Source organism: Nannospalax galili, unplaced genomic scaffold (genome assembly GCF_000622305.1).
Source record: "Nannospalax galili isolate Female #2095 unplaced genomic scaffold, S.galili_v1.0 scaffold888, whole genome shotgun sequence".
Classification (NCBI taxonomy): domain Eukaryota; kingdom Metazoa; phylum Chordata; class Mammalia; order Rodentia; family Spalacidae; genus Nannospalax; species Nannospalax galili.
The window spans coordinates 409903-429280 of record NW_008357921.1 but is presented as its reverse complement, the minus strand read 5'-3'; the positions used below and the strand labels follow the sequence as shown (position 1 = coordinate 429280).

Genomic DNA, 19378 nt, shown 5'->3' with positions numbered 1-19378 from the left:
TGATGAGCTTAACCCTGTTATGGGTTTCAAACCTGGTCCAGAATTGATCTCTGACATTGACCCTGACCCCCTACAGCAATACTTTATATGTTGACTTCAGTTTTGATCTGATCACCTATCCTGACCTTGCAGCTCTAAACCTGACTGTGATATCACTGTTCATACAGACAGTAACCTTGACTTTGACTTCTACTTGAACTTGTGTTTATCTTCAGCCTAAGTCCAGTCTTGATCCTGTCCTTCACCTTGACTCTAGTATATATCTGGCCTTTGACTTGGGCTGCAACCTTGACTTTAAACCTGAATTGACCTTAACTTTCTCCCTCAGTTTGCTTATCTACTCCACCTGCAATCTGAATTTTATCCCTGTCCTTAGTGTTGATCACTTCATCCCTCTCCTTGCTTCATCATCTCTGGACCTAGATTTGATCTTTTCTCCAACTTCTCTCTGGCCTACACCTCTTGTCTTCCCCTAATCTCAACCTCAAACCAATTTCTAAGTTCATTTTTTTTTCTTTCCCTCCCTCCCTCCCTCCCTTTTTTTTTTGTGGTATTGGGGATAAAACCCAAGTCTCGCTTAATCACTGAGCTACATCCCCAGCCCTTTTTTCACTTTTTATTTGAGACAGGGTTTCAGTAAGTTACTCAGGCTGGCCTTTAGCTCGTGATCCTCTTCCTGCCTCCTCTTTATGAGTAGCTGGGACTACAGGCCTGCTCTTTAAGTTCATTCTTGACTCCATCATTTCTTCTGTCCAGTTGTCTGCCTCCTTGGGGACATCCCCTACACTGGGATAGCCTGGGTTGAGGGGAAGTGGGGAGATATCTCAGGTATGTCCTACCTGGCCTGGCCCACAGACCGGCGATGGGGTGAACGATGCACCCGCCCTGAAGAAGGCAGAGATTGGCATTGCCATGGGCTCAGGCACAGCTGTGGCAAAGTCAGCAGCAGAGATGGTACTGTCAGATGACAACTTTGCATCCATCGTGGCTGCAGTGGAGGAGGGCCGGGCCATCTACAACAACATGAAGCAATTCATCCGCTACCTCATCTCCTCCAATGTTGGTGAGGTTGTCTGGTGAGGCTCCACTCTCTCTCCTTCTAATCGTCTCTGAGATGGCTACAGGGGCTGAAGGCCACCCCTGGATGTGGAGTTCCCCAGCTCCCAGGAAGGTGCCTAAAGCATCCCCTGCCACCCTTCCAGCCATGGCCTTCCTCCCACTTTCATCCACTTGTCACCTTGAGACCCATAAAACTGGAGAATCAGCTCCACCTCTGGGCAGTAGGGTACCCATGTGTATGCATGTATTGATCTGTATGTGCATCTATAGTGTGTCCAGATGAGAGGTTTGTGTACACTCATTTTGGAATGCATGTGTGCACTTGTGCATTTTGGGGCATGAACACAAACAACACATACCAGAGTATGCTTATGATCACACTTTTGTCTGCATAGAGGAGATGCCTGTAGGATATGGTGAGCATATGTGTGCTAAGTGTGTGTGGACTCTGCACCTTTGTACTGCTTGTGTTTGTGGGATTGTGCAACAATGTTAGGTCTTTGCACCTGTCTGATGCTTGGGCATGCAGTGTGTGTGTGTGTGTGTGTGTGTGTGTGTGTGTGTGTGTGTGTGTGCTCATACCCAATTAGGTCTAAAGGTCAGATATGCCCAGTGTGCAGAGCTGGGTGGGTTCAAGCAGAACCCTACTTACACCCTGGCTTTTGGACTGGCACTGAGGAAGAGCTGTAGTGAAGGGCCCCACTCTTAGCCTGGGGTATGGGCTGGAGCTGGACCCTTCTATGGTGGCTGGCCTGCTGGGGCTAGAGCCCATGACTCTGGTTCTAGCATCTTCCTCACAGCAATTCTGGGTCTGCCTGAAGCCCTGATCCCTGTGCAGCTGCTCTGGGTGAACCTGGTGACAGATGGTCTACCTGCCACAGCCCTGGGCTTCAACCCACCAGACCTGGACATCATGGAGAAGCTGCCCCGGAACCCTCGGGAGGCTCTCATCAGTGGCTGGCTCTTTTTTCGATATCTGGCTATTGGAGGTAAGCTGGGACCCAGCCCTCAGGGACTTCCTAAGTTAGGTGCAGAATGCAGACAGTTCAACGCAGCCAGCTTCTGCTAACAGATTCTGTGGGCTCATGTAACTGAAGACTAGGCATACTCCAGGTATGGTTGGATCTAGGCCTTGAACAGTGTCACTGTCACATCTCGCCTCTGACTCAGCTCCATTCTCAGGCAGACGTCTTCAGGCTGGAAGACAGCTTCAGGCCTCATGCTCATTCCTCTACAACCCACGTTCAAAAAGAGCGGTGTGTGTGTGTGTGTGTGTGTGTGTGTGTGTGTGTGTGTGTGTGTGTGTATGTATACCCCTCCTGTTTACAGAGGCCAGAGGAGGATGTCAGGTGTCCTGCTCTATCACTCTGTCTTATTCCCTTGAAAAAGGATCTCTCACTGAACCTGGAGTTGCCATGTTTCATCTAGGCTGGCAGAGCCCCGCTCTTGTCTCTATCCTCCAGCCTCCTAGCACCGGGGTTACAGGCACACATGGCCACATGGCTTTTTATATGAGTTCAGGGAATCCAAACTCAGGTTCTCATGCTTATGCACAAATACTCTTTTCCATTAAGCCATCTCCAGCCTGGGGAGATTTTTTGTTGTTATTTGTTCATTCACTTTGTTTTTAATTTTAAAAAAGTTTATGAGTATGAGTGTTTTGAATGCATGTGTGTAAGTGCACTTATGTAGTACAAAGGCTGTGGAGGTCAGAAGAGGGTATTGGATTCCCTGGAACTGGAGTTGTGAATGGTTGTTAGCTGCCATGTAGGTGCTGGGGCTCAAACCTGGGTCTTTTGGGAGAATAGCCTGTGTTCTTAACCACTGGTCCATCTCTCTAGCCCCCCTGTTTTGTTTCATTTGATAAAAGTCTCAAGCTTGTTTTCATTTGTACAAACTGGATCCCCTGCTTAATACCTAACCGGTCACTGTGCCCAAGAGTGTGGCAGATCAGATTGCCATTCCAAACCCACCATTGGCAATGAGGGTAGATGTCTACAGACCATGGTTAGGGAGGGAGAGAGTGTGTCCCTGTTGCAAGTTTAGGGAATGGTTGGGAAAGGAGTGTGGATGCCGGAGAACCACAGCTGTCTACTGCAGCAACTCCTCCCCTGCCCACAGTGTACGTAGGCCTGGCTACAGTGGCCGCTGCCACCTGGTGGTTCCTGTATGACGCCGAGGGACCTCAAGTCACGTTCTATCAGTTGGTGAGCAGTTGGTGGCCAGGGGGCCTATTTAAGCAGAAAGGTGGGCCTGTGGGTTGGGTAGGTGGTTGAGGGAGTTCCAAGAGAGGAACCCAGCTTCTATGACTGGCCCTTACCCATTCTTTCCCATCGCTGGGTGTGAACACCCAGTGTCCAAGGAGGCAGCTTCGTTGGCCCAGGAAGCACACCATGCTGGCATGGCCCCCAGCTTGAGGAGACATTATCCTGTCTGCTAATCACTTAGGAGGACCCAAGGCCATAACTGCCCAAAAATGTCTTACCTTTACCACAGAGCTACTAAAACACGGAGAGTTCAGAGCATTAAGCCCTGCAGTTGGGGAACTTCAAGGAGAGGCTCAAATTGAGGTCAGAGGGGTAGGGAGGGAGTGGCATCATCCACACAAGTATTTCTCAGGGAAGGGTCCTACTGACCTCTTGAATCATCTGGCTGACAGATGCTTACCACTACATAGCACAGTGTGGCTCAGCCTTAGCTTAGTTCAGTTCTGCATGCAAACCAGGCACCCCTTCAACTGCTTTCTGGCCTCCTACCCCTTTTCTTAAAACAGCTGTTATAGTGCAGGTGTACAGTTGAGAGCTGAGAGAGGTGGGGCTCTTCCCTGAAGCTTGCCACCTGCATTACTGGAGAGGAGGCAACCACAGAACCATGTCCTGGCACCTAGCAGCCCTCAAGATCAGGGAATGATCCCTTTTGGCTCACTACAGTATAGAGCATGGCCTGACCTTCAAAAGCCAGCATCCCTCCCTTCCTGCCCTAGACCAAGGATCAGGTCAGCCTTGGTCACATAAGCGCCTCTGGCTCCTGTGGGAGCTACAGGCTACTGGGTGAGACTATGCCGCCTCCTTCCAATCCTGTGTCTACATTCATCCTTTAAAGATCAACAGGTACAACTTTCCAGGGACCTCCTTCCTCTCTTCTGAGCTCCAGCTCCCAAAATGCTGCTCACCCCCTCTGTGATGTTTCACAGGTCCCGTGGAAGCCAAAAGGCCCATATTAAGACTGTCTCCTTTCCCCCACACTCATTTTTCTCCTCCATCTCATCTCAGACCCATGGCCTGCCTGGTCACCCAAGGTGACACCTGGGAGTCACATAAGATACCCCCTTTCACCACCTGTCACTCCCCAGTTAGCCTGATGCTCTCTTCTCAGCAGCCCTTGGGTCGAAGTAGCCATCAAGCACTCACTGTGGCCTGGGCACAAATTACTGAGGCTATCGCAGTGTTAGACGGGGTGGGGGGGGTCCTCTGCAAAGAGCTGGCAATCGGGGAGGGGGGCATGGAAATAGGAAGTCCTATTCAGGGTGGGAAGCACTTTAGTGGGAAGTGGGTCAAGAACTAAGGCAGAGCCAGGCATGGAGGTGCATGCCTTTAATCCCATCTCTCAGGAGGCAGAGGCAGGTGGATCTCTGTGAGATCAAGGCCACTCTGGTCTACATATTGAGTTCCAGGCTAGTGGGAGCTATCAGGGAAACCCTGTCTCAAAAAGACAAAAAATAAATTAATTAAAAAGTACTAAGGTAGAATTTTTTAGCTGAAGTTACTGGATTTCTTTCTTCTTTCTTCTTTTTTCTATATATGTCTTGTCACTTTGTTGTGTGTGTGTGAGACATGTTTATGTGTTCATATGGATACATGTATACAGAGGCCAGAGGTTCACATTGAGCATCTTCTTTGATTACTCAACCTTAATTTTTCAGACAAGGTCTCTGGTTGAATCTGGAGCTCATAGATTCATCTAAGCTAGCTGGTTTAATGAGCTCCAGGGATCAACCTGTCTCTGCCTCCAGCCCCAGCGTTGGGATTATAAATGCATATCCCTTTTTACATAAATATCCTGCTTTTTACATAAATTCTGGGGATTGAACTCAGGGTCTCATGTTTTTGAGGCAGGCACTTGACCAACTGACCATCTTCTCAGCTCCAAGTTGTTGCATTTCAAGAGAGGAGTCCAGAGCCCCAGGGTGACATTCCAGTTTGACTTTTTAAATTTTTTCCACTTGCAGTCCCTTCTCATACAAGAAGTTTCTATGTGACCCTGAGCATAGTGGTATATAAAATAGGCACACTAATCAAACTCTTACTAAAAAAATCATAAAGAAATCTATTTTAAAACAGTTGAGATATATATATATATATGCATATGTATATATACATATATAATTTTGCCAGTAAGGAGGAAAGCAATTTTCATACTAACGAGATGTAGGTACTTACCTTCTCCTCTTTTATACAATCCAGGACCCAAACCAAGGGAATGGTCCACATTTAGGCTGGGTCTTCCCACATCAATTCACATAATCAAGATGGTCCCCCCACAAACATGCCCCCAAGCCAATGTGACCTAGACAGTCCCAGGTGTTTCTACAACACCCACATTCAGTTACATGACCCCCAAAGAGGTCACAACAGTTTCAGAAGCTGGACTTGAGCTAAGAATGTAGCTCAGTTGGCAGATTGTTTGCCTAGCATGCATAAAGCTCTGGGTTTGATCCCCAATACCACATAAGCCAAGTGTGGTAGCACACACCCGTAATCCCATCACTTGGGAGGTTGAGGCAGAAATTCAAGGTCATCGTTGGCTTCATGAAGTGTTCAAGGCTAGCCTACGCTACATGAGACCATGTCTCAAAAAATAAAATAAAAACCTCTGGGCTCTAGTTGAGTACATCCTAGCTGTGTGACTTTGGCTGTTTACCCTCCATGTGCCTTGGTTTCCTCATCTGTAAAATGGACAAAATAGCCCTATCTCATAGGACTATCAAGAGGATTTAACTGAGTTAATACTTATAAAATTCTTAGAATACCACCTGTTCAATTAGTAAAACTCGCACACCTTTAATCCCAGCACTCAGGAGGCAGAGGCAGGCAGATCTCTGAGAGTGCAAGGCCATCCTGGCCTACATAGCGAGTTCCAGGTCAGCTGGGGCTACAGGGAGACCCTTGTCTCAAAAAGGCAAAAAAATTGATTGATTGATAGATAGATAGATAGATAGATAGATAGATAGATAGACAGACAGACAGACAGACAGACAGATAGATCGATCCCAAAAGGGCCACATCTGTGATGATCTACCCCTATAATTCTTGGAAGAGTAAGGCAGAAAAATCGAGTTTAAAATTAGCTTGGGCTTTATTGAGACTTTTTCTCAAAGCCACAGCAACAGAAAAATCCAAAAGGGTCCTGCAGGACACAGTGAATAGGAAATAGCCAAGCAGACTGGGGGAAGGCAGAAGCAAAACAGGGCTTCATCAGTGGGAATGGACTCCCACAGGAGTTCTTAGATGTGCATAGGAGACAGGTGTTCTGACCCTGGGAGCATTGAAGTAAACTGACATGGAGGTTGCACTGTGGGTGTGACCTGGGATGTAATGTGTGTATAGCACAGGCTCTCCAGTTGACATCCAGAAGATCAGAACTGGCTGTGTATGGCAGGAACCATGTCCTATTGAGAGCCCTTGATGTCACTCTGTTGGTATTTTTGCCCTGGGAATAAGAATAGAGATGTCAGTGTACAGATGACGGAGCAGAAGGTGCATCCATTAGGATCTATGAGGTGGGCCCCATGGCTCCGATATCAGAAAGATGTGGTGAGCTAGGTTCCAATGTCGACTTTTTAGTCTACTGTATGATCAGCACCAGTGCAAACAAGTGCAGAGCCAAGGGTGTGGCTCAGCAGGAGTACACCTTTGGGATAAGGAGTGAGGCCTCGGGTTCCATCCCAGGTACAACAGTTGGGGGTAAAAAGCGTACTTGCCTCAAATATTGAATGTGAGTTTTAGAGAAAATTTCCACAGAAGATGTAAAATCAGTAAACTCTGGGTCTTTTTTTTTTTCCCTCCATTTTGAAACAAGGTCTCACTATGTAGTCCTGGCTGCCCTCAAACTATGTAGGTAAGCTGGCCTTGAACTTGCATCCATCTTCCTACCTCTACCTCTGTAGTAGTGGGGTTTACTGATTACAGGAGGGTGCTCACTACACCTGGCATTCTTAATGTCTTTGTTAAACTATGAAATCTAGCCAACCCATAATTGTCTGTAGTTTTTTTTTTCTGCATGAGAGCAACAGCTCATACACAGAGCCGCCATGTGCACCACGCTTGAGCAGTGCGGGAAAACACTACTGCGTTTACTGCTGGGTTCGGACAGTCCATCCCTGGGCGGGTCTCTCAGGGTTATTTTTGCAGTACTGTACCTGCTTCTAAGCCCTGACCTTAAAGATCTTAAGGTTCACATGAGACTCCTGAGACTGGAATTATGTACTGGAGACCTTAGCTGATTAGGAGTTGTGAGCAGATGTGGTCCCACTCATCCCAGTGGTGCTGGAGAGAAAAAGTTCAGAAGTTTTCCCAGACATCCCCAGTTTGGCATTTTATTACAGAGGAGGACTCTGAGCAAGGCCTGTGAGCAGAAAGACACAACTCCCTGTAACTTCAGGGGCCAGGCAACTTCCTTTATGACACTGACAGCTTGTTAATTACAGAGGAAGTGTGTGTTAAGGCTGAGCCCTAGCAATTCATTATCTATGTCATAAACAGAAAGCAGGGCTGGTGGAGCTCTATCTCAGTGGCAAGGAAAACTTTCTTAGTGATATTGAAGAAAGCATGTGGAGCTTTTGTTTTCTAGACTGCAGAGGTCAACCCTACTGAAGCATAATTGTGTTGATTGATTTTGACATGCATTTCTATATTCACTGGATTCAGTCAGTCAACTCCCCCACTCCTACATCCCAGAGATGGGGAATCCCAGTAAAGCCTGGACGCTCCTCTGACCCCATAGCCCCCTGGTGTCTTCCCCAGCCTAAAGCTAGCTGCTCTCCTGATCCACAAACCCTTGCCCCAAAACTGGCCCTTCTTGCTCTGGCAGAGCAGCCCCTCTGGCCCCTTCCTGGGCAAGCAACTCTTCTGTGTTCCCTGGCCCGCCCTTTGCAGTGCTGTGCCCACTAGTCTTCCTCAGGTATGACTGAGGACAGGGAGAGGCTTCCCACTCCCCTGGCCAGCACTGCAGTAACAGCTGTTCTTCTGGACCCCACCACCTTACCCTCAGAGAAACTTCCTGAAGTGCTCTGAAGACAACCCGCTCTTTGCCGGCATCGACTGTGAGGTCTTTGAGTCCCGCTTCCCCACAACCATGGCCTTGTCTGTGCTGGTGACCATTGAAATGTGCAACGCCCTCAACAGGTGGGCTGGGTGGAGGGGTCCAGTACTGGGGTCAAAGAGTCAGAGGAGTCTAGGACTAAGATTGGGGTCCAAGATCAAAAGGAAACAGGATTGGGATCCAAATGGGTCCAGGGTTGAGGTCTGAGGGTCAGAGGGGCCCGTAATGGGTTCTGAGAGTCAGTGGGGTCAGAATTGGGAGAAAGATCTGGTGTGTAAGTAAATGAGGGGGTCCAGGTCTGAATTTGAAAGACAGAGGAAAGTGGGTCCAAACCCTGAGATAGGCTGGTTTGGGGCTGGGCATGCAGCAGGATTACCTGCCCTGGCTCTGCAGCCCAGGTACAGAGGTGCCGAGGTAGGTGGGTTCACCACGGCCTCTGGCATCTGAGCAGGCTCCTACTCTTGGCAGTGTCTCGGAGAACCAGTCACTGCTGCGCATGCCACCCTGGCTGAACCCCTGGCTGCTGGGGGCTGTGGCCATGTCCATGGCACTGCACTTCCTCATCCTGCTTGTGCCGCCCCTGCCTGTGAGTTGCCCCACATGCCTCCTCCCTCCTCAGTTCCTGGGATGACAGACACCAAACTGTCCTTGGACACTCCTTGGGTCTTCCTAGACCCCTCTGCTACCTTGAAGACAGGGCACGGAGAGATATGGCCAGCCATCATCTTCCAGATGGATACCCAGCTTCAGGGAACAGAAAAAGTGGAACCCCCTTGCTGATGGAACTCTCTCAGGCCTGGGCAGAAGACCAGGCCTTTCCCAGAGCAGAATCCTTCTACTTCCAAACAGAGGGAATGGGATGGGGCAGAGCAGGGGACAGTACTTTCTCTGGGGAAACCAAGCAGGCAAAGATGTGGAAGAAGGGCCTCTAGAGTCATGCCCATGAAGGGCCCATTGGAGTCCAGGAGGGTGAAGCAGGAAGACAGCTGGCAGCCTGGGCAGTCTTGCCTCTAACCAGGCCTCCCTCCCTCCCCCACCAGCTCATCTTCCAGGTGACCCCACTGAGTGGTCGGCAGTGGGGGGTGGTGCTCCAGATGTCTCTGCCTGTCATCCTGCTTGATGAAGCCCTCAAGTACCTGTCCCGGCATCACGTGGATGGTAAGTGAGAGAGACCCAGCTCCTCCTGCCTGCTCACCAGCTGCCTCCTGCCTGCAACTGCTCCCTGCTGCAGTTGACATAAGGGAAAACTGTTCTTGGATCATGAAGTATAGGACATGAAGAGTCCTGGTGGCTATGACCCAAGGTGTTAGGGGCCAGAGGTGTCTCATACTGTAGGAATCCTTGCTGGGCCCATTGGGAACTCTGCTCAGAGCCAAGCCACCTTGTTCTCCTCAGTGGCTGTCCCTCTCCACACTACACACAGACTGGAAGCTGTGCATGGCCCTGGCCTTGGCCTCTGACTTTCCTGCACTGGCTTGTCTTTATCCAGCTGTTCTCAGGACAGTGTCTCAGGCCTGACTACCTCCAGGACCCACACCATACCGGGTTGGCCTCTTGGGTGTCACTTTGTGGGTGTGTACAAAGGGAAGGTCTACCTTAATCCAGAAGTGGCCGACAGTGATGGGTCAGGTGCAGAGCAGAAGGTTGGACTACTGTGGACAAACCTAGGTTGGGCCCAGCAACTGGCTAAGGCCTACTTTGGGCAGCTGGGACACTGGGGACCACTTCTGACTGAAATGTATCCCTGACCCAGGAAAGAGGGGAGTCTATAAATAAATCCCATGCCTGCCATTCCATAGAGGCCCCCAAATCCCACGCTGACCAAATATACTCAGCACTGAAAGAAATTGTCTTTTAAAAAGGGCCTAAATGAGCCATTCCCTCTCTCTGGAGCTTAGTCTCCCACAGGCCTGTACACGGAATGACTAGACTCAGGTGTGGCCTCAACTGAGGTGGAAGTGGGCTTAGTGGAGTCTGTTGGAGCCCATGGTTGGGGCTGGGGCTATGCCATTCTTCCCCCACCACACATGGTTCTTTCTGGCTCAGCCCCCTGGGAAAGGCCTGGAAGAAATGAGGCTGACACTTCACAGAATCCCAGCTCTGGCTCAAGCTCAGTAAGGTCATCAGGAAACCCCTTCCACCCCCTCCTGGCCATCATTTATCACATCATTTTACCTATAAAGCCAGGCCTCTAAGACATAGGCATCTGGAATGTCTGTCCTCCTTGAGAGATGTCCTTTATTCCTTGTAGCCACAGCAGCCAAAGAGTTTAAGTTTTCTTCAGGAAATTTAAAAGTGAAAAAATTCAGTCCATGGCTAAAATGTTCTCATTCCCTAGGGAAAACCCCATGTCTGGGATGCCGTTCCACACTAGGCCTGACGGGAAGAGGGAGAGGGCCTTGATGGAGGAGGCAGCGAGAGCTAAGAGTGGGTTCTAGAAGATTCAGGATTAAAGTGGAGGTTTGCAAGGACAAGGCAGAACCTGGAAGGGCAGAGGCTGAGGTGTCTATAATGGTGCTGGAGCCTAGAGTGTAAGTGGTGAGGCCCAGAGGGCATTGAAGGCCCTGAATGTTGCCCTCAGGGCAGTGGGGACTACAATAGGTATGTAAGCATGGGAGGGCCTGTGGCAACCAGAAAGCTATTAGAGAGAGACCAAAAGCAGAGGGAATTGTGAGCAGTGTTTAGCTGGCCTGAGGAAGAAACCAAGTCCTGGTCCAGGGTGAACTGGCCCTGGGTACCTTTACCAACACCCTTAACCCAAGATGGTAACCAGCATGGTCCTTGAGAAGTTTTGCTCAAAAGCCAGTGACCACAGGTCTTGAAGGAGGAACCTGGTATGGGTGGGTACCTGTGACTTCCCCTAGAGAGTACTGTGCTTGCTAGAAGCTCAGACAGCTCTGCCTTGGGACGGCCGCAATCCCTTGGGCCTTCTAAAGCTGGACAGGGCGGGAGTGAGAGAGGGGACCCTTTACGTTCCCAAGCCATCCAAGTGGCCTTTTAGGGAAGTTTTGCTGAGGCCTGGCGCTTGTGGTTTCCCTATGATTTACGAAGTTGTGTCCTGGGGAGAACTGTGGATGCAGGGTCAGCACTGGGACTGGGGGTCCTCTCGCCCAACTCTTGGCACTGTTCAGGTGTGGCTGAGCAGCTGTCGGGAGACCTGGAGACTGGGATGGGAAAGCTGAGAGGAGGCAGATCTGAGCAAGTCTAAGGTACAAGGCGAACCTGGACTTCATCTACGGACAATGGAGCCACAGAAATGGATGATGTGGCCAGACTGGGGCATTTGTGTGATGCCAGGAGCAGAAGGGAGGTAGAGAGGCAAGATGAGCTGAGGCAGGGCCTGAAGTCCTGGTGTGGGTAGCAGAGGTAAAGATCAGCTCAAGCGGTTCAGTTGAAATCATACTGCATATGGGCTGGAGCATGGTGATGGGACATTCCCTAAACTCAGAAATAGGAAAGTTTTCTGTGGGGGTATTGAGGGGTCATATAGAGTGCAGGAGGCCTGGGGCAACTGGATTTCTGGGACTGACTCTGGTTCAGAAGTGACTGTGAGGCTGGACCTGGAGGTTGCCATGAAAAGTGGGGTTGACGCCAGAGAAATGGAGGATGAGAGGGACTCAAAGGAAGTCTAAATGTCTCACTTTCTATTTTAATATGCTTTCTAATTTTTTTTCTCCAGAAAAAAAGAACCTGAAGTAAATGCTATGAGCAGAGAGGAGCCTCTGGTGTGGCCCTTGGACTGACAGTGTCCAAGCATTTGTCCCCACTCCCACCCTGCCCACCACGCTCAGCCACCTGCCCACCAAGCCCTGCTGGACGCAACTGGCCAGAAGCAAGAATGGCCACCTCCAGGCCCAGTCCCAGTCCCAGTCCCTACCCCATTTATATTCCTCTCTGTAGCTCTGTCCCAGGAGCTGAGCCTAGGAGGGGCTGCTAAGCAACCAGAGCTAGCTGTAGGGCCACCACACATCCCCCACAGCTCTGGTACTGCTCCCCTGCTTGGAGGCTGGGCCTTTGCTCTTTTGGTTTGCTTGGTAACTGGTACCTCTGCCCCAATAGAGGACTCATGGGGACCGTCTCACTGGCTCTGACCTCTTGCTTGGTTTGAGTCTGGAGCCTGGTTGACTGTGGGGAGGAGTCAGAGGAGACCATCTGGGCCCAGCTGTGAACATGAAGCAGGGGGGACAGCCCCTTCCACTTGGCTCTGCCTCCATCAAGTCCACTCCTAAGAACCAGAGCCTGTGTCTGTTTATATAGGCCCCAGGGGGTTAAGGGGTCACAGATAGGAACACAAAGAGCAGGAGGAGAAGCTGGACCGGGAACCCCTTTCCCAGGAGATAGCCTGGGCTGCCTGTCTGAGCTTGGCCCTATTCCCAGCCATTGGCTCACTTCTCAGCTCAGGTTGACTCAGGGTATCCTGGTCTGCCAAGCAGAGGCCAGCTTCACTGTCCGGGTCTCAGCTGCCTGAAACCTGACATCCTTTGGTCCCTGCCCACTTTGTCCTTCCACTCAACCTGGTGTGAGGTCATGTCGCTCGCTGCAAAGCTGGGTGATTCTGAGTCTCCTGGACTCCTGGCATCACTCTTGGTCCTCCCCCCACATACGTCTTTGAGCCAAAAAGATGTCACTAGTGTGGCTGCTCCCCAAAGGCACTTCCTCTCCCTCCCTCCTTGCAGGAAGAAAGCATCTAGTGGGGGATCTGTCAGAAGGTAGAAAAGCAACATTTGATGGACGGGGTTTTTGTTTTTGTTTTTCCTCTTAATTGCTGTTGTGAAAACTTGCTAGGTGTAGCATCACATGGAGTAAGTGCCTGTCTTATGACTTTGTCCCTCCTTGAGTGTGTGCAATGTGATTATATTTTATATGAAAATCAAGACTCACATCCCTGTTGTGACCCCCAGAATCAGAAGCCCCCTCAGCCTGCCTCTCAGACCTATGAGTTCCACATTTGGTAGTTCATTCTCCCGTGTATCCTCCCTACCCTCTTGAAGGTTCTGGAGGGGCCCTAGAGAGAAACAGCTGGAAGGGGACTGGCAGGGACAGGGCCCTGTACCCACCTGCTGACGTGTTTTCTGGTAGAGAAATAAAGGTGTGTGCTGGGGGACTGGAGCTTCCAGTGTTTTGCTTGGACTGTGGGCCCCCATCTCTGTGGCAGGTGTCTGCCTGCGGTCTGCCTGCCCAAACCCAGCAAAATGAAAGTCTGGGATCCCCACATCACCAGGGTCTGTCTCTTCCTCCCAAATGGGGCTTTGACTTGGAACCACACCCCAATAGCAGAAGTGGGAGGAGACTAACCCTCAAGCAGCCTGTGTGCTACTCTCCTGGTTGGAAGTTTAAGCACAGCACTCAACAGTATAAGCACGTTTTATGACTTGTATGTCTCCACTAAGGAAAAGAAGCTGGGGGTGGGGTGAGGCAATACTGGACATAGAGCCGCCATCTTAGGAACCTCTTGCACCTCCGAGACCCTGGTAATTCTGTAGTTCTATGACTTTCCCTGAGGTTTCTATCTTGCTTTGATTTTTATCCCCCAACCCCCAGCATTCCATCCCATCTCCAGTCCTAAGCCTATGTGGTTTTCTCTCCTTCCCCACAATGTCCCTCACACCACCCAGGGGCATCTCTGCAAGGGTGCTTGAGATGACTCCACCTGCCCAGGTGAGGAGCTGGCACTACGAAGGCACTAGCCATGTCCCTGTTTCTCTCCTATGGAGCAGGAAGACTCACCATGGAGAGTTTGGCATCTAATCCTCTACTCACCTGTCCTGGGAAGGAAAATGGGCTCTTCTATAGGGCCAGAGGCGGGATTAACTGTATCCCCACAGCCTATTGCAAACTAGAAACCTGGAGCCCCCAAACTAACAGCTCCTGAGCTGAGATGAACCCCAGCACAGCAAAAACCAAACCAAAACCCCAACATGTTACTGGGTTGAGAATGTGGACAGAAGCCTGAGGACTGGGCGAGGAGGAAAACTAGAATTCTAGGGACAAAAGTGTTTTGAGCCAGGTGCAGGGCCTTTGTGAGCATGGACCTGATTTGTATGTGCTACCCAAGTCACAGCCATGAAGCTAGCAGATAGAAGACAGGCCACACCTGAGGACCTCAAAGGGTTTTCAGGAAGTAAAGTCAGCAGAAGTATTCTTGGCCACGTGGCCATCTGTAAGGCCTCTCCGATATAAAACCTCACGGTTCTCTCAAGGTCTTAACCCATGGACTGGGCGGGACTGGCGCTTCATCTGACAGATGAGGAACCCAAGACCCTGTCTCTCTGGCTTGCATTGTGATGATGGGGTATGGAGCTGGGATGACCTGAGGGGACTTGTGGCAGAAATGTGTGGTTCTAATCTTCCTAGCAGCCTCTGGGGCTTGGTAGCCTGGTCCACTTGGCCTCCACCCCCACTCAGGCCTGCCTAAATCCATTTCTGTCCAGCACACAGCATGGAGTCCACAGGCCAAGGCAGGGCGGCCAAGGAAAACAGACCAGTTTCTTCACCTCACCCAGGAGGGAATTCTCAGGCAATCTTGGCATACTCCTTTTGGAATCCAAGATGGCAGCTGCCAAAATGCCCCTGGGTCCCCCTGCTTCCCTGTAAGTCAGGACTTTGTGCTCCCTGGGCCCCCTGTGCACCTGGAAGGAGCAGGTTGTGGCTGTTATGAGCAAAATGAGAGACGGAGGAGAAAGGAAGATGAGTGTCTAGAGACTTGGGCATAAAAGGCCAAGTGCTCTGCCCATTACAAGGCTGCAAAGTCCATCCACAGACAAATAGGTCACCCACAATATGTCTGCACAACAGAAAATCCTCAGCAACAAGGAGGCACAAATGACCAATGTGTACAACCACATAAGTAGTTTTGAATCTGCAGTAAGCTGGCTGTGATGGTACGTGTCTAAAATCCCAGCACTAGAGGGGCTTAAGCAGGAAAATTGCCACAAGCTTTGAGCCAGCCTGAGCTACAAAATGAGACCATGTCTCAAAAAAAATCAATCAGGAGCTGGAGAGATGGTTCAGCAGTTAAGAGCACTGACTACTCTTGAAAAGGACCTGGGTTTGATTCTCAGAACCCACATGGCAGCTAACAACCATCTGTAACTCCAGTTCCAGGGCATCCAACGACCTCTTCTGACCGGCTTGGGCATTGCACAAGGGTGCACTTACATACATGCAGGCAATACACTCATACACATAAAACAAAAATAATTTTAAAAAATCATCCAGTCAGTCAATAAATCAATCATCACTGTTGAGTGAAAGGTCATTCCCTGTGGTTGCACGTCTATAAAGTTCCACAAAAGGCAGAACCGCCCGGCATGGTGACGCACGCCTTTAATCCCAGCACTCGGGAGGCAGAAGCAGGTGGATCTCTGTGAGTTCAAGGCCAGCCTGGTCTATATAGTGAGTTCCAGGACAGCTGGGGCTACAGGGAGACCCTGTCTCAAAAAGACCCCCCCCAAAAAAAGGCAGGACAAATCTAGGTGACAACAGATCCATGATTGCTGGGCCTAGGTGTTCAGGAAAGAGTGATTACAAAGGGGCAGGAAGAAACCTTCCTGAATGATGGATTGGGGAGTAGTTGTATGCATTTATCAGAACTCATCAAGCTGTTTAAATGTTATTTTTAAAATGTGAATCCCACTTCAGCTGAGTTTAATTTGAAAGAAAAAAAAAAAAGGAGCTTGGGATGTAGCTCAGCTGGTAGAGTGCTTGCCTGGTATGCACAAACCCCTGGGTTTGATTCCCAGTTCTGTATAAGCTGGACATAGTGGTCCACACCTGTTCTGGCACTTGGGAAGTGGAGATGGGAAGATCAAAAAAGCTCAAGGTCATCCTCCTCTACATATCAAAGTAGAGGTCAGCGTGGGATATATGTGACCTTAAATAAAAAGGAAGGGCAGGAAGGATGAAAAAAGGGAGGGAGGGAGGGAGGGAGGGAGGGAGGGAAAAAGGAAGGAAGGGAGGAAGGAAGAAAAAATAGGAAGGATCTGTAGAGAAGGCAAGTTGACATGTGCTCCCCATGGGTGCAAAAGGGCTATAACCTGAGGAGCTGGGAAAAAAACAGGCCTTCAGAGCACTTAGGGAGAGGGGCCTATGCCAGCCAGAAGCCCCTCATTCCAAGACAGAAGGGGTCTGAGGGGAAAGATCCAGAAAAGATAGAGGTGGACCAGCAACACGTGTTGCCTTGGGCACTGGAGAATAGGCGCCAGCCTGGTCATGGTTCACAGTAAGAGGAGGGAAGAGGTCTAGAAAGTTCAGACAATGAGGAGAAGCTAGCCCTAGGGCCATGGCTGGTATCCAGCTTTCCCCTTAGACCTTCCCTTGACAGTCTGTCCAGCTGGCCCAGGGCTCTGTTCCAATAGTGTTTGAGCATCTGTTGGGCACTGGAGTGAGTCCCTTAGGACACCAGGCCAGGTCCACTAGGTATGGCAGTTGAACTGAGGGGACCCAGAATGGCTAAGAAGACAAGGTGAAGCGATGCCCACCTACCCTGTTGAGGGCTTGAGTGCCCTCTGGGCCTGGGCAATGACTCTAGGATGGGCGCTGACCCCCTCCACACCCACACAGCTGCTAAATTTAGCCAGGCAGGGGAGGCTGTCCTGGGGCCGAGTCCTTGGCAGCAGGGCCATGTCTCCCTACAAGGCCCGGCCCAGTCCCAGAGTCAGCTATCCAGCCTTTGGGCTTATAAGGCAGGCCTGGCAGATCTCAAGTGCTGGAGTCTTTGGGTGGGACCTGGGCCAAGCCCTTAGACTTGGGGGAGCCTCTCTTCCAGCCACCAGCAGGCTTGGGAACTACTTGTTCCATGACCTTTGGCCAGGTGCTCAACTTCTAGAGCCTTGGTTTCTGTATCTGTATAATGGGGATTCTGGTACCTACCTCACAGGTAAAGAAACACCTGCTGAACTCTATTATGTAGAACTCTGACCTCTGTCCTGCCCTCCTGCCCTCTGCAAAGCCTAGAGCCCACAAGATGTCTGTCCCCAAGGATGCTGGAGTTGAAGCCAGTGAACCAGTGGAAGAAACATTTACCCTATCCCCTGACTGGCTTTGTGTGTGTGTGTGTGTGTGTGTGTGTGTGTGTGTGTGTGTGTATGTTTATACACATATTCATGTAGGTATGTGCACATCAGTGTGCAGGTACTTGTGCATGTGGAGGCCATAGGGCAACATCTATCATTCTCTACCTTATTTTTTGAGTGCTGGGGATCCAACCTTGGGTCCTCATGCTTGCATGGCAGGCATTTTACCAGCTGAGCCATCTCTCTCTCTCCTCAGGTGGTTTACTTTTGCAAGGTTACTAGCAAGAAGTTGAGGTCTTTGTTCCCACCTTGGGTCTTCTAGTATCTTCAAATGCGATGGTTCTCCCCGACATCTGTTTCCTAAATGCTGGGTCTGGTCCCCAGGCTGTAGCAGAAACATGTGTGGCACCCAGTAGGTCTGTCTGTCCAGCTTGCTATGAACCTGGCTCCTTGGCAGGGGTGGGGAGGTAAAAGGGAGGACAGGAAGAGGAGGATGGGGAGAAGGTGGCTCGGTATGAGAGGCCGGACAGTGATTTCCTTCCTTGCTTCTTTCTTTTCCCTCACCTTCCTTTTCCTCCTCCTCCATTTGGTCTCTGCCCCTCTCCAGAGTTATTGTGTGGGTGTCAGGGAGGAGGACGCAGGGATGGCTCAGTCTCAGCACCTACTCATTCCCATCACAAGCACTCCATCTTCTGTCCTGACAGCTGGCCATGAAATCAGCTGAGAGAGGGACAGACCTTTTTGTTTGGGGTCAAGACCAGGCCAAGGAGCCCACTGTAGCTCAGACTTCCAGAATCTCTGAAGTTTTCCTTAGAAAAGCAAAGGAAGTGGTTCTCACCACCCCTCTGGACAGTGGCGTCAGACACTTAAGAGAGACCCTACTCGATTGTCAGTGACCCTGGTGTGTGTGCCGCAGAGGGTGGGGGCTGCTATCTAGAAAGCAGTTCTGCTAGCACAAGGTCTAGTGCTCTGTCCAGGGCCATTTCCCCACTAGCTACCAGCTTTTGAGGAAGATGATCCCTTATCAGTCCTCAGGGTAGGGCAACTTGGCCTGGGGTGCAGAGTGGTGGGGGTTGCCTGGGAGGTTCTTTTCGTGCTTCAAGCTCAAGGTAAGCTTTCTCCCCTCTGAACCTTGTCTGCAACAAGAGGGTATAGTGAGCTGATCTCAGATTTAACACTCGGGACCCCATGTTCAGGGTCTGCGTTGCCACTGAGGAGGGCAGGGATTGCACAGGAGCTCATCCCCAAACATAACAGTGGCTCCGAGTCTTCTGTCCCTGGGGTTGTCAAGACCCATTAGCCAGGGGCCTCACCCTATAAGGAAAAATGCCATTATTTTCCCACTTTACTGGAAGCAGGCTTAGAGAGGACAAGCAATGTCTCAAGCCCAACAAGTGGCAAAACTGACCAATGTCAGGTTTTCCCAGCTGGGTCTTTGGGCCACCCTGAGGATGTATGGAGCTGTGTAGTCCTGGCTATATCTGGACATCTGGATAGAGACACCAGCCTAATGCTGAAGTTGATGTGTGCGGCACAGGCTTGGACTTGGAGGGATGGCTGGACAGAAGGGGGTGTCTTAAGGGCAGTTCCAGGAGACAGGAACTGAAGCCTACTTCGTCCAGTCTCAGTGCAGGTCCTCAGGGACTGAGCTGCCCATTCTGAGACTAGTCCCTGCAGGACTAGTGAGGTGAGGTGGTGATGGAGGTGGGGTTCTCTCCAAGACCTGGCCAGACCCTCCCCCAACTCTGGCTTGTCATATTCATGGGGGTAGGGGTAAGTTGGTAGCTTTATCTCTGCCTCTGTGATGGGTGGCCAGTGGTTTCCGGCCAACAGCTCCTGTTTCCGGAGGCTCAGCAGGGCCCAGGCGGAGCCTAAAGGGGCAGCAGAGCTGGGCCTCTGTGGCCCCACTGGCTCCGCCTCTGTCTATCTTTGGGAATTTATTTCACGGGCACCACTGGCCCTCACTCCATTGCCTGCCAGAAGCC

At 50.6% G+C, this 19378-nt stretch overlaps 1 protein-coding gene across 2 annotated transcripts in view; it reads left to right on the top strand.

Annotated features, from left to right (window-relative positions):
- Atp2a3 (ATPase sarcoplasmic/endoplasmic reticulum Ca2+ transporting 3) overlaps positions 1-13483 on the top strand; it is a 33078-nt gene extending 19595 nt beyond the window's left edge. For both annotated transcript variants that reach the window (XM_008855627.2, XM_008855628.3), the window contains exons 15-21: positions 856-1076; positions 1846-2048; positions 3181-3266; positions 8329-8462; positions 8848-8965; positions 9420-9537; positions 12059-13483. In XM_008855627.2, the coding sequence (XP_008853849.1) occupies positions 856-1076; positions 1846-2048; positions 3181-3266; positions 8329-8462; positions 8848-8965; positions 9420-9537; positions 12059-12078 (900 nt within the window). In that variant the 3' untranslated portion in view covers positions 12079-13483. The remainder of the gene's footprint in view (positions 1-855; positions 1077-1845; positions 2049-3180; positions 3267-8328; positions 8463-8847; positions 8966-9419; positions 9538-12058) is intronic.
- The last annotated feature ends 5895 nt before the right edge of the window (positions 13484-19378 follow it).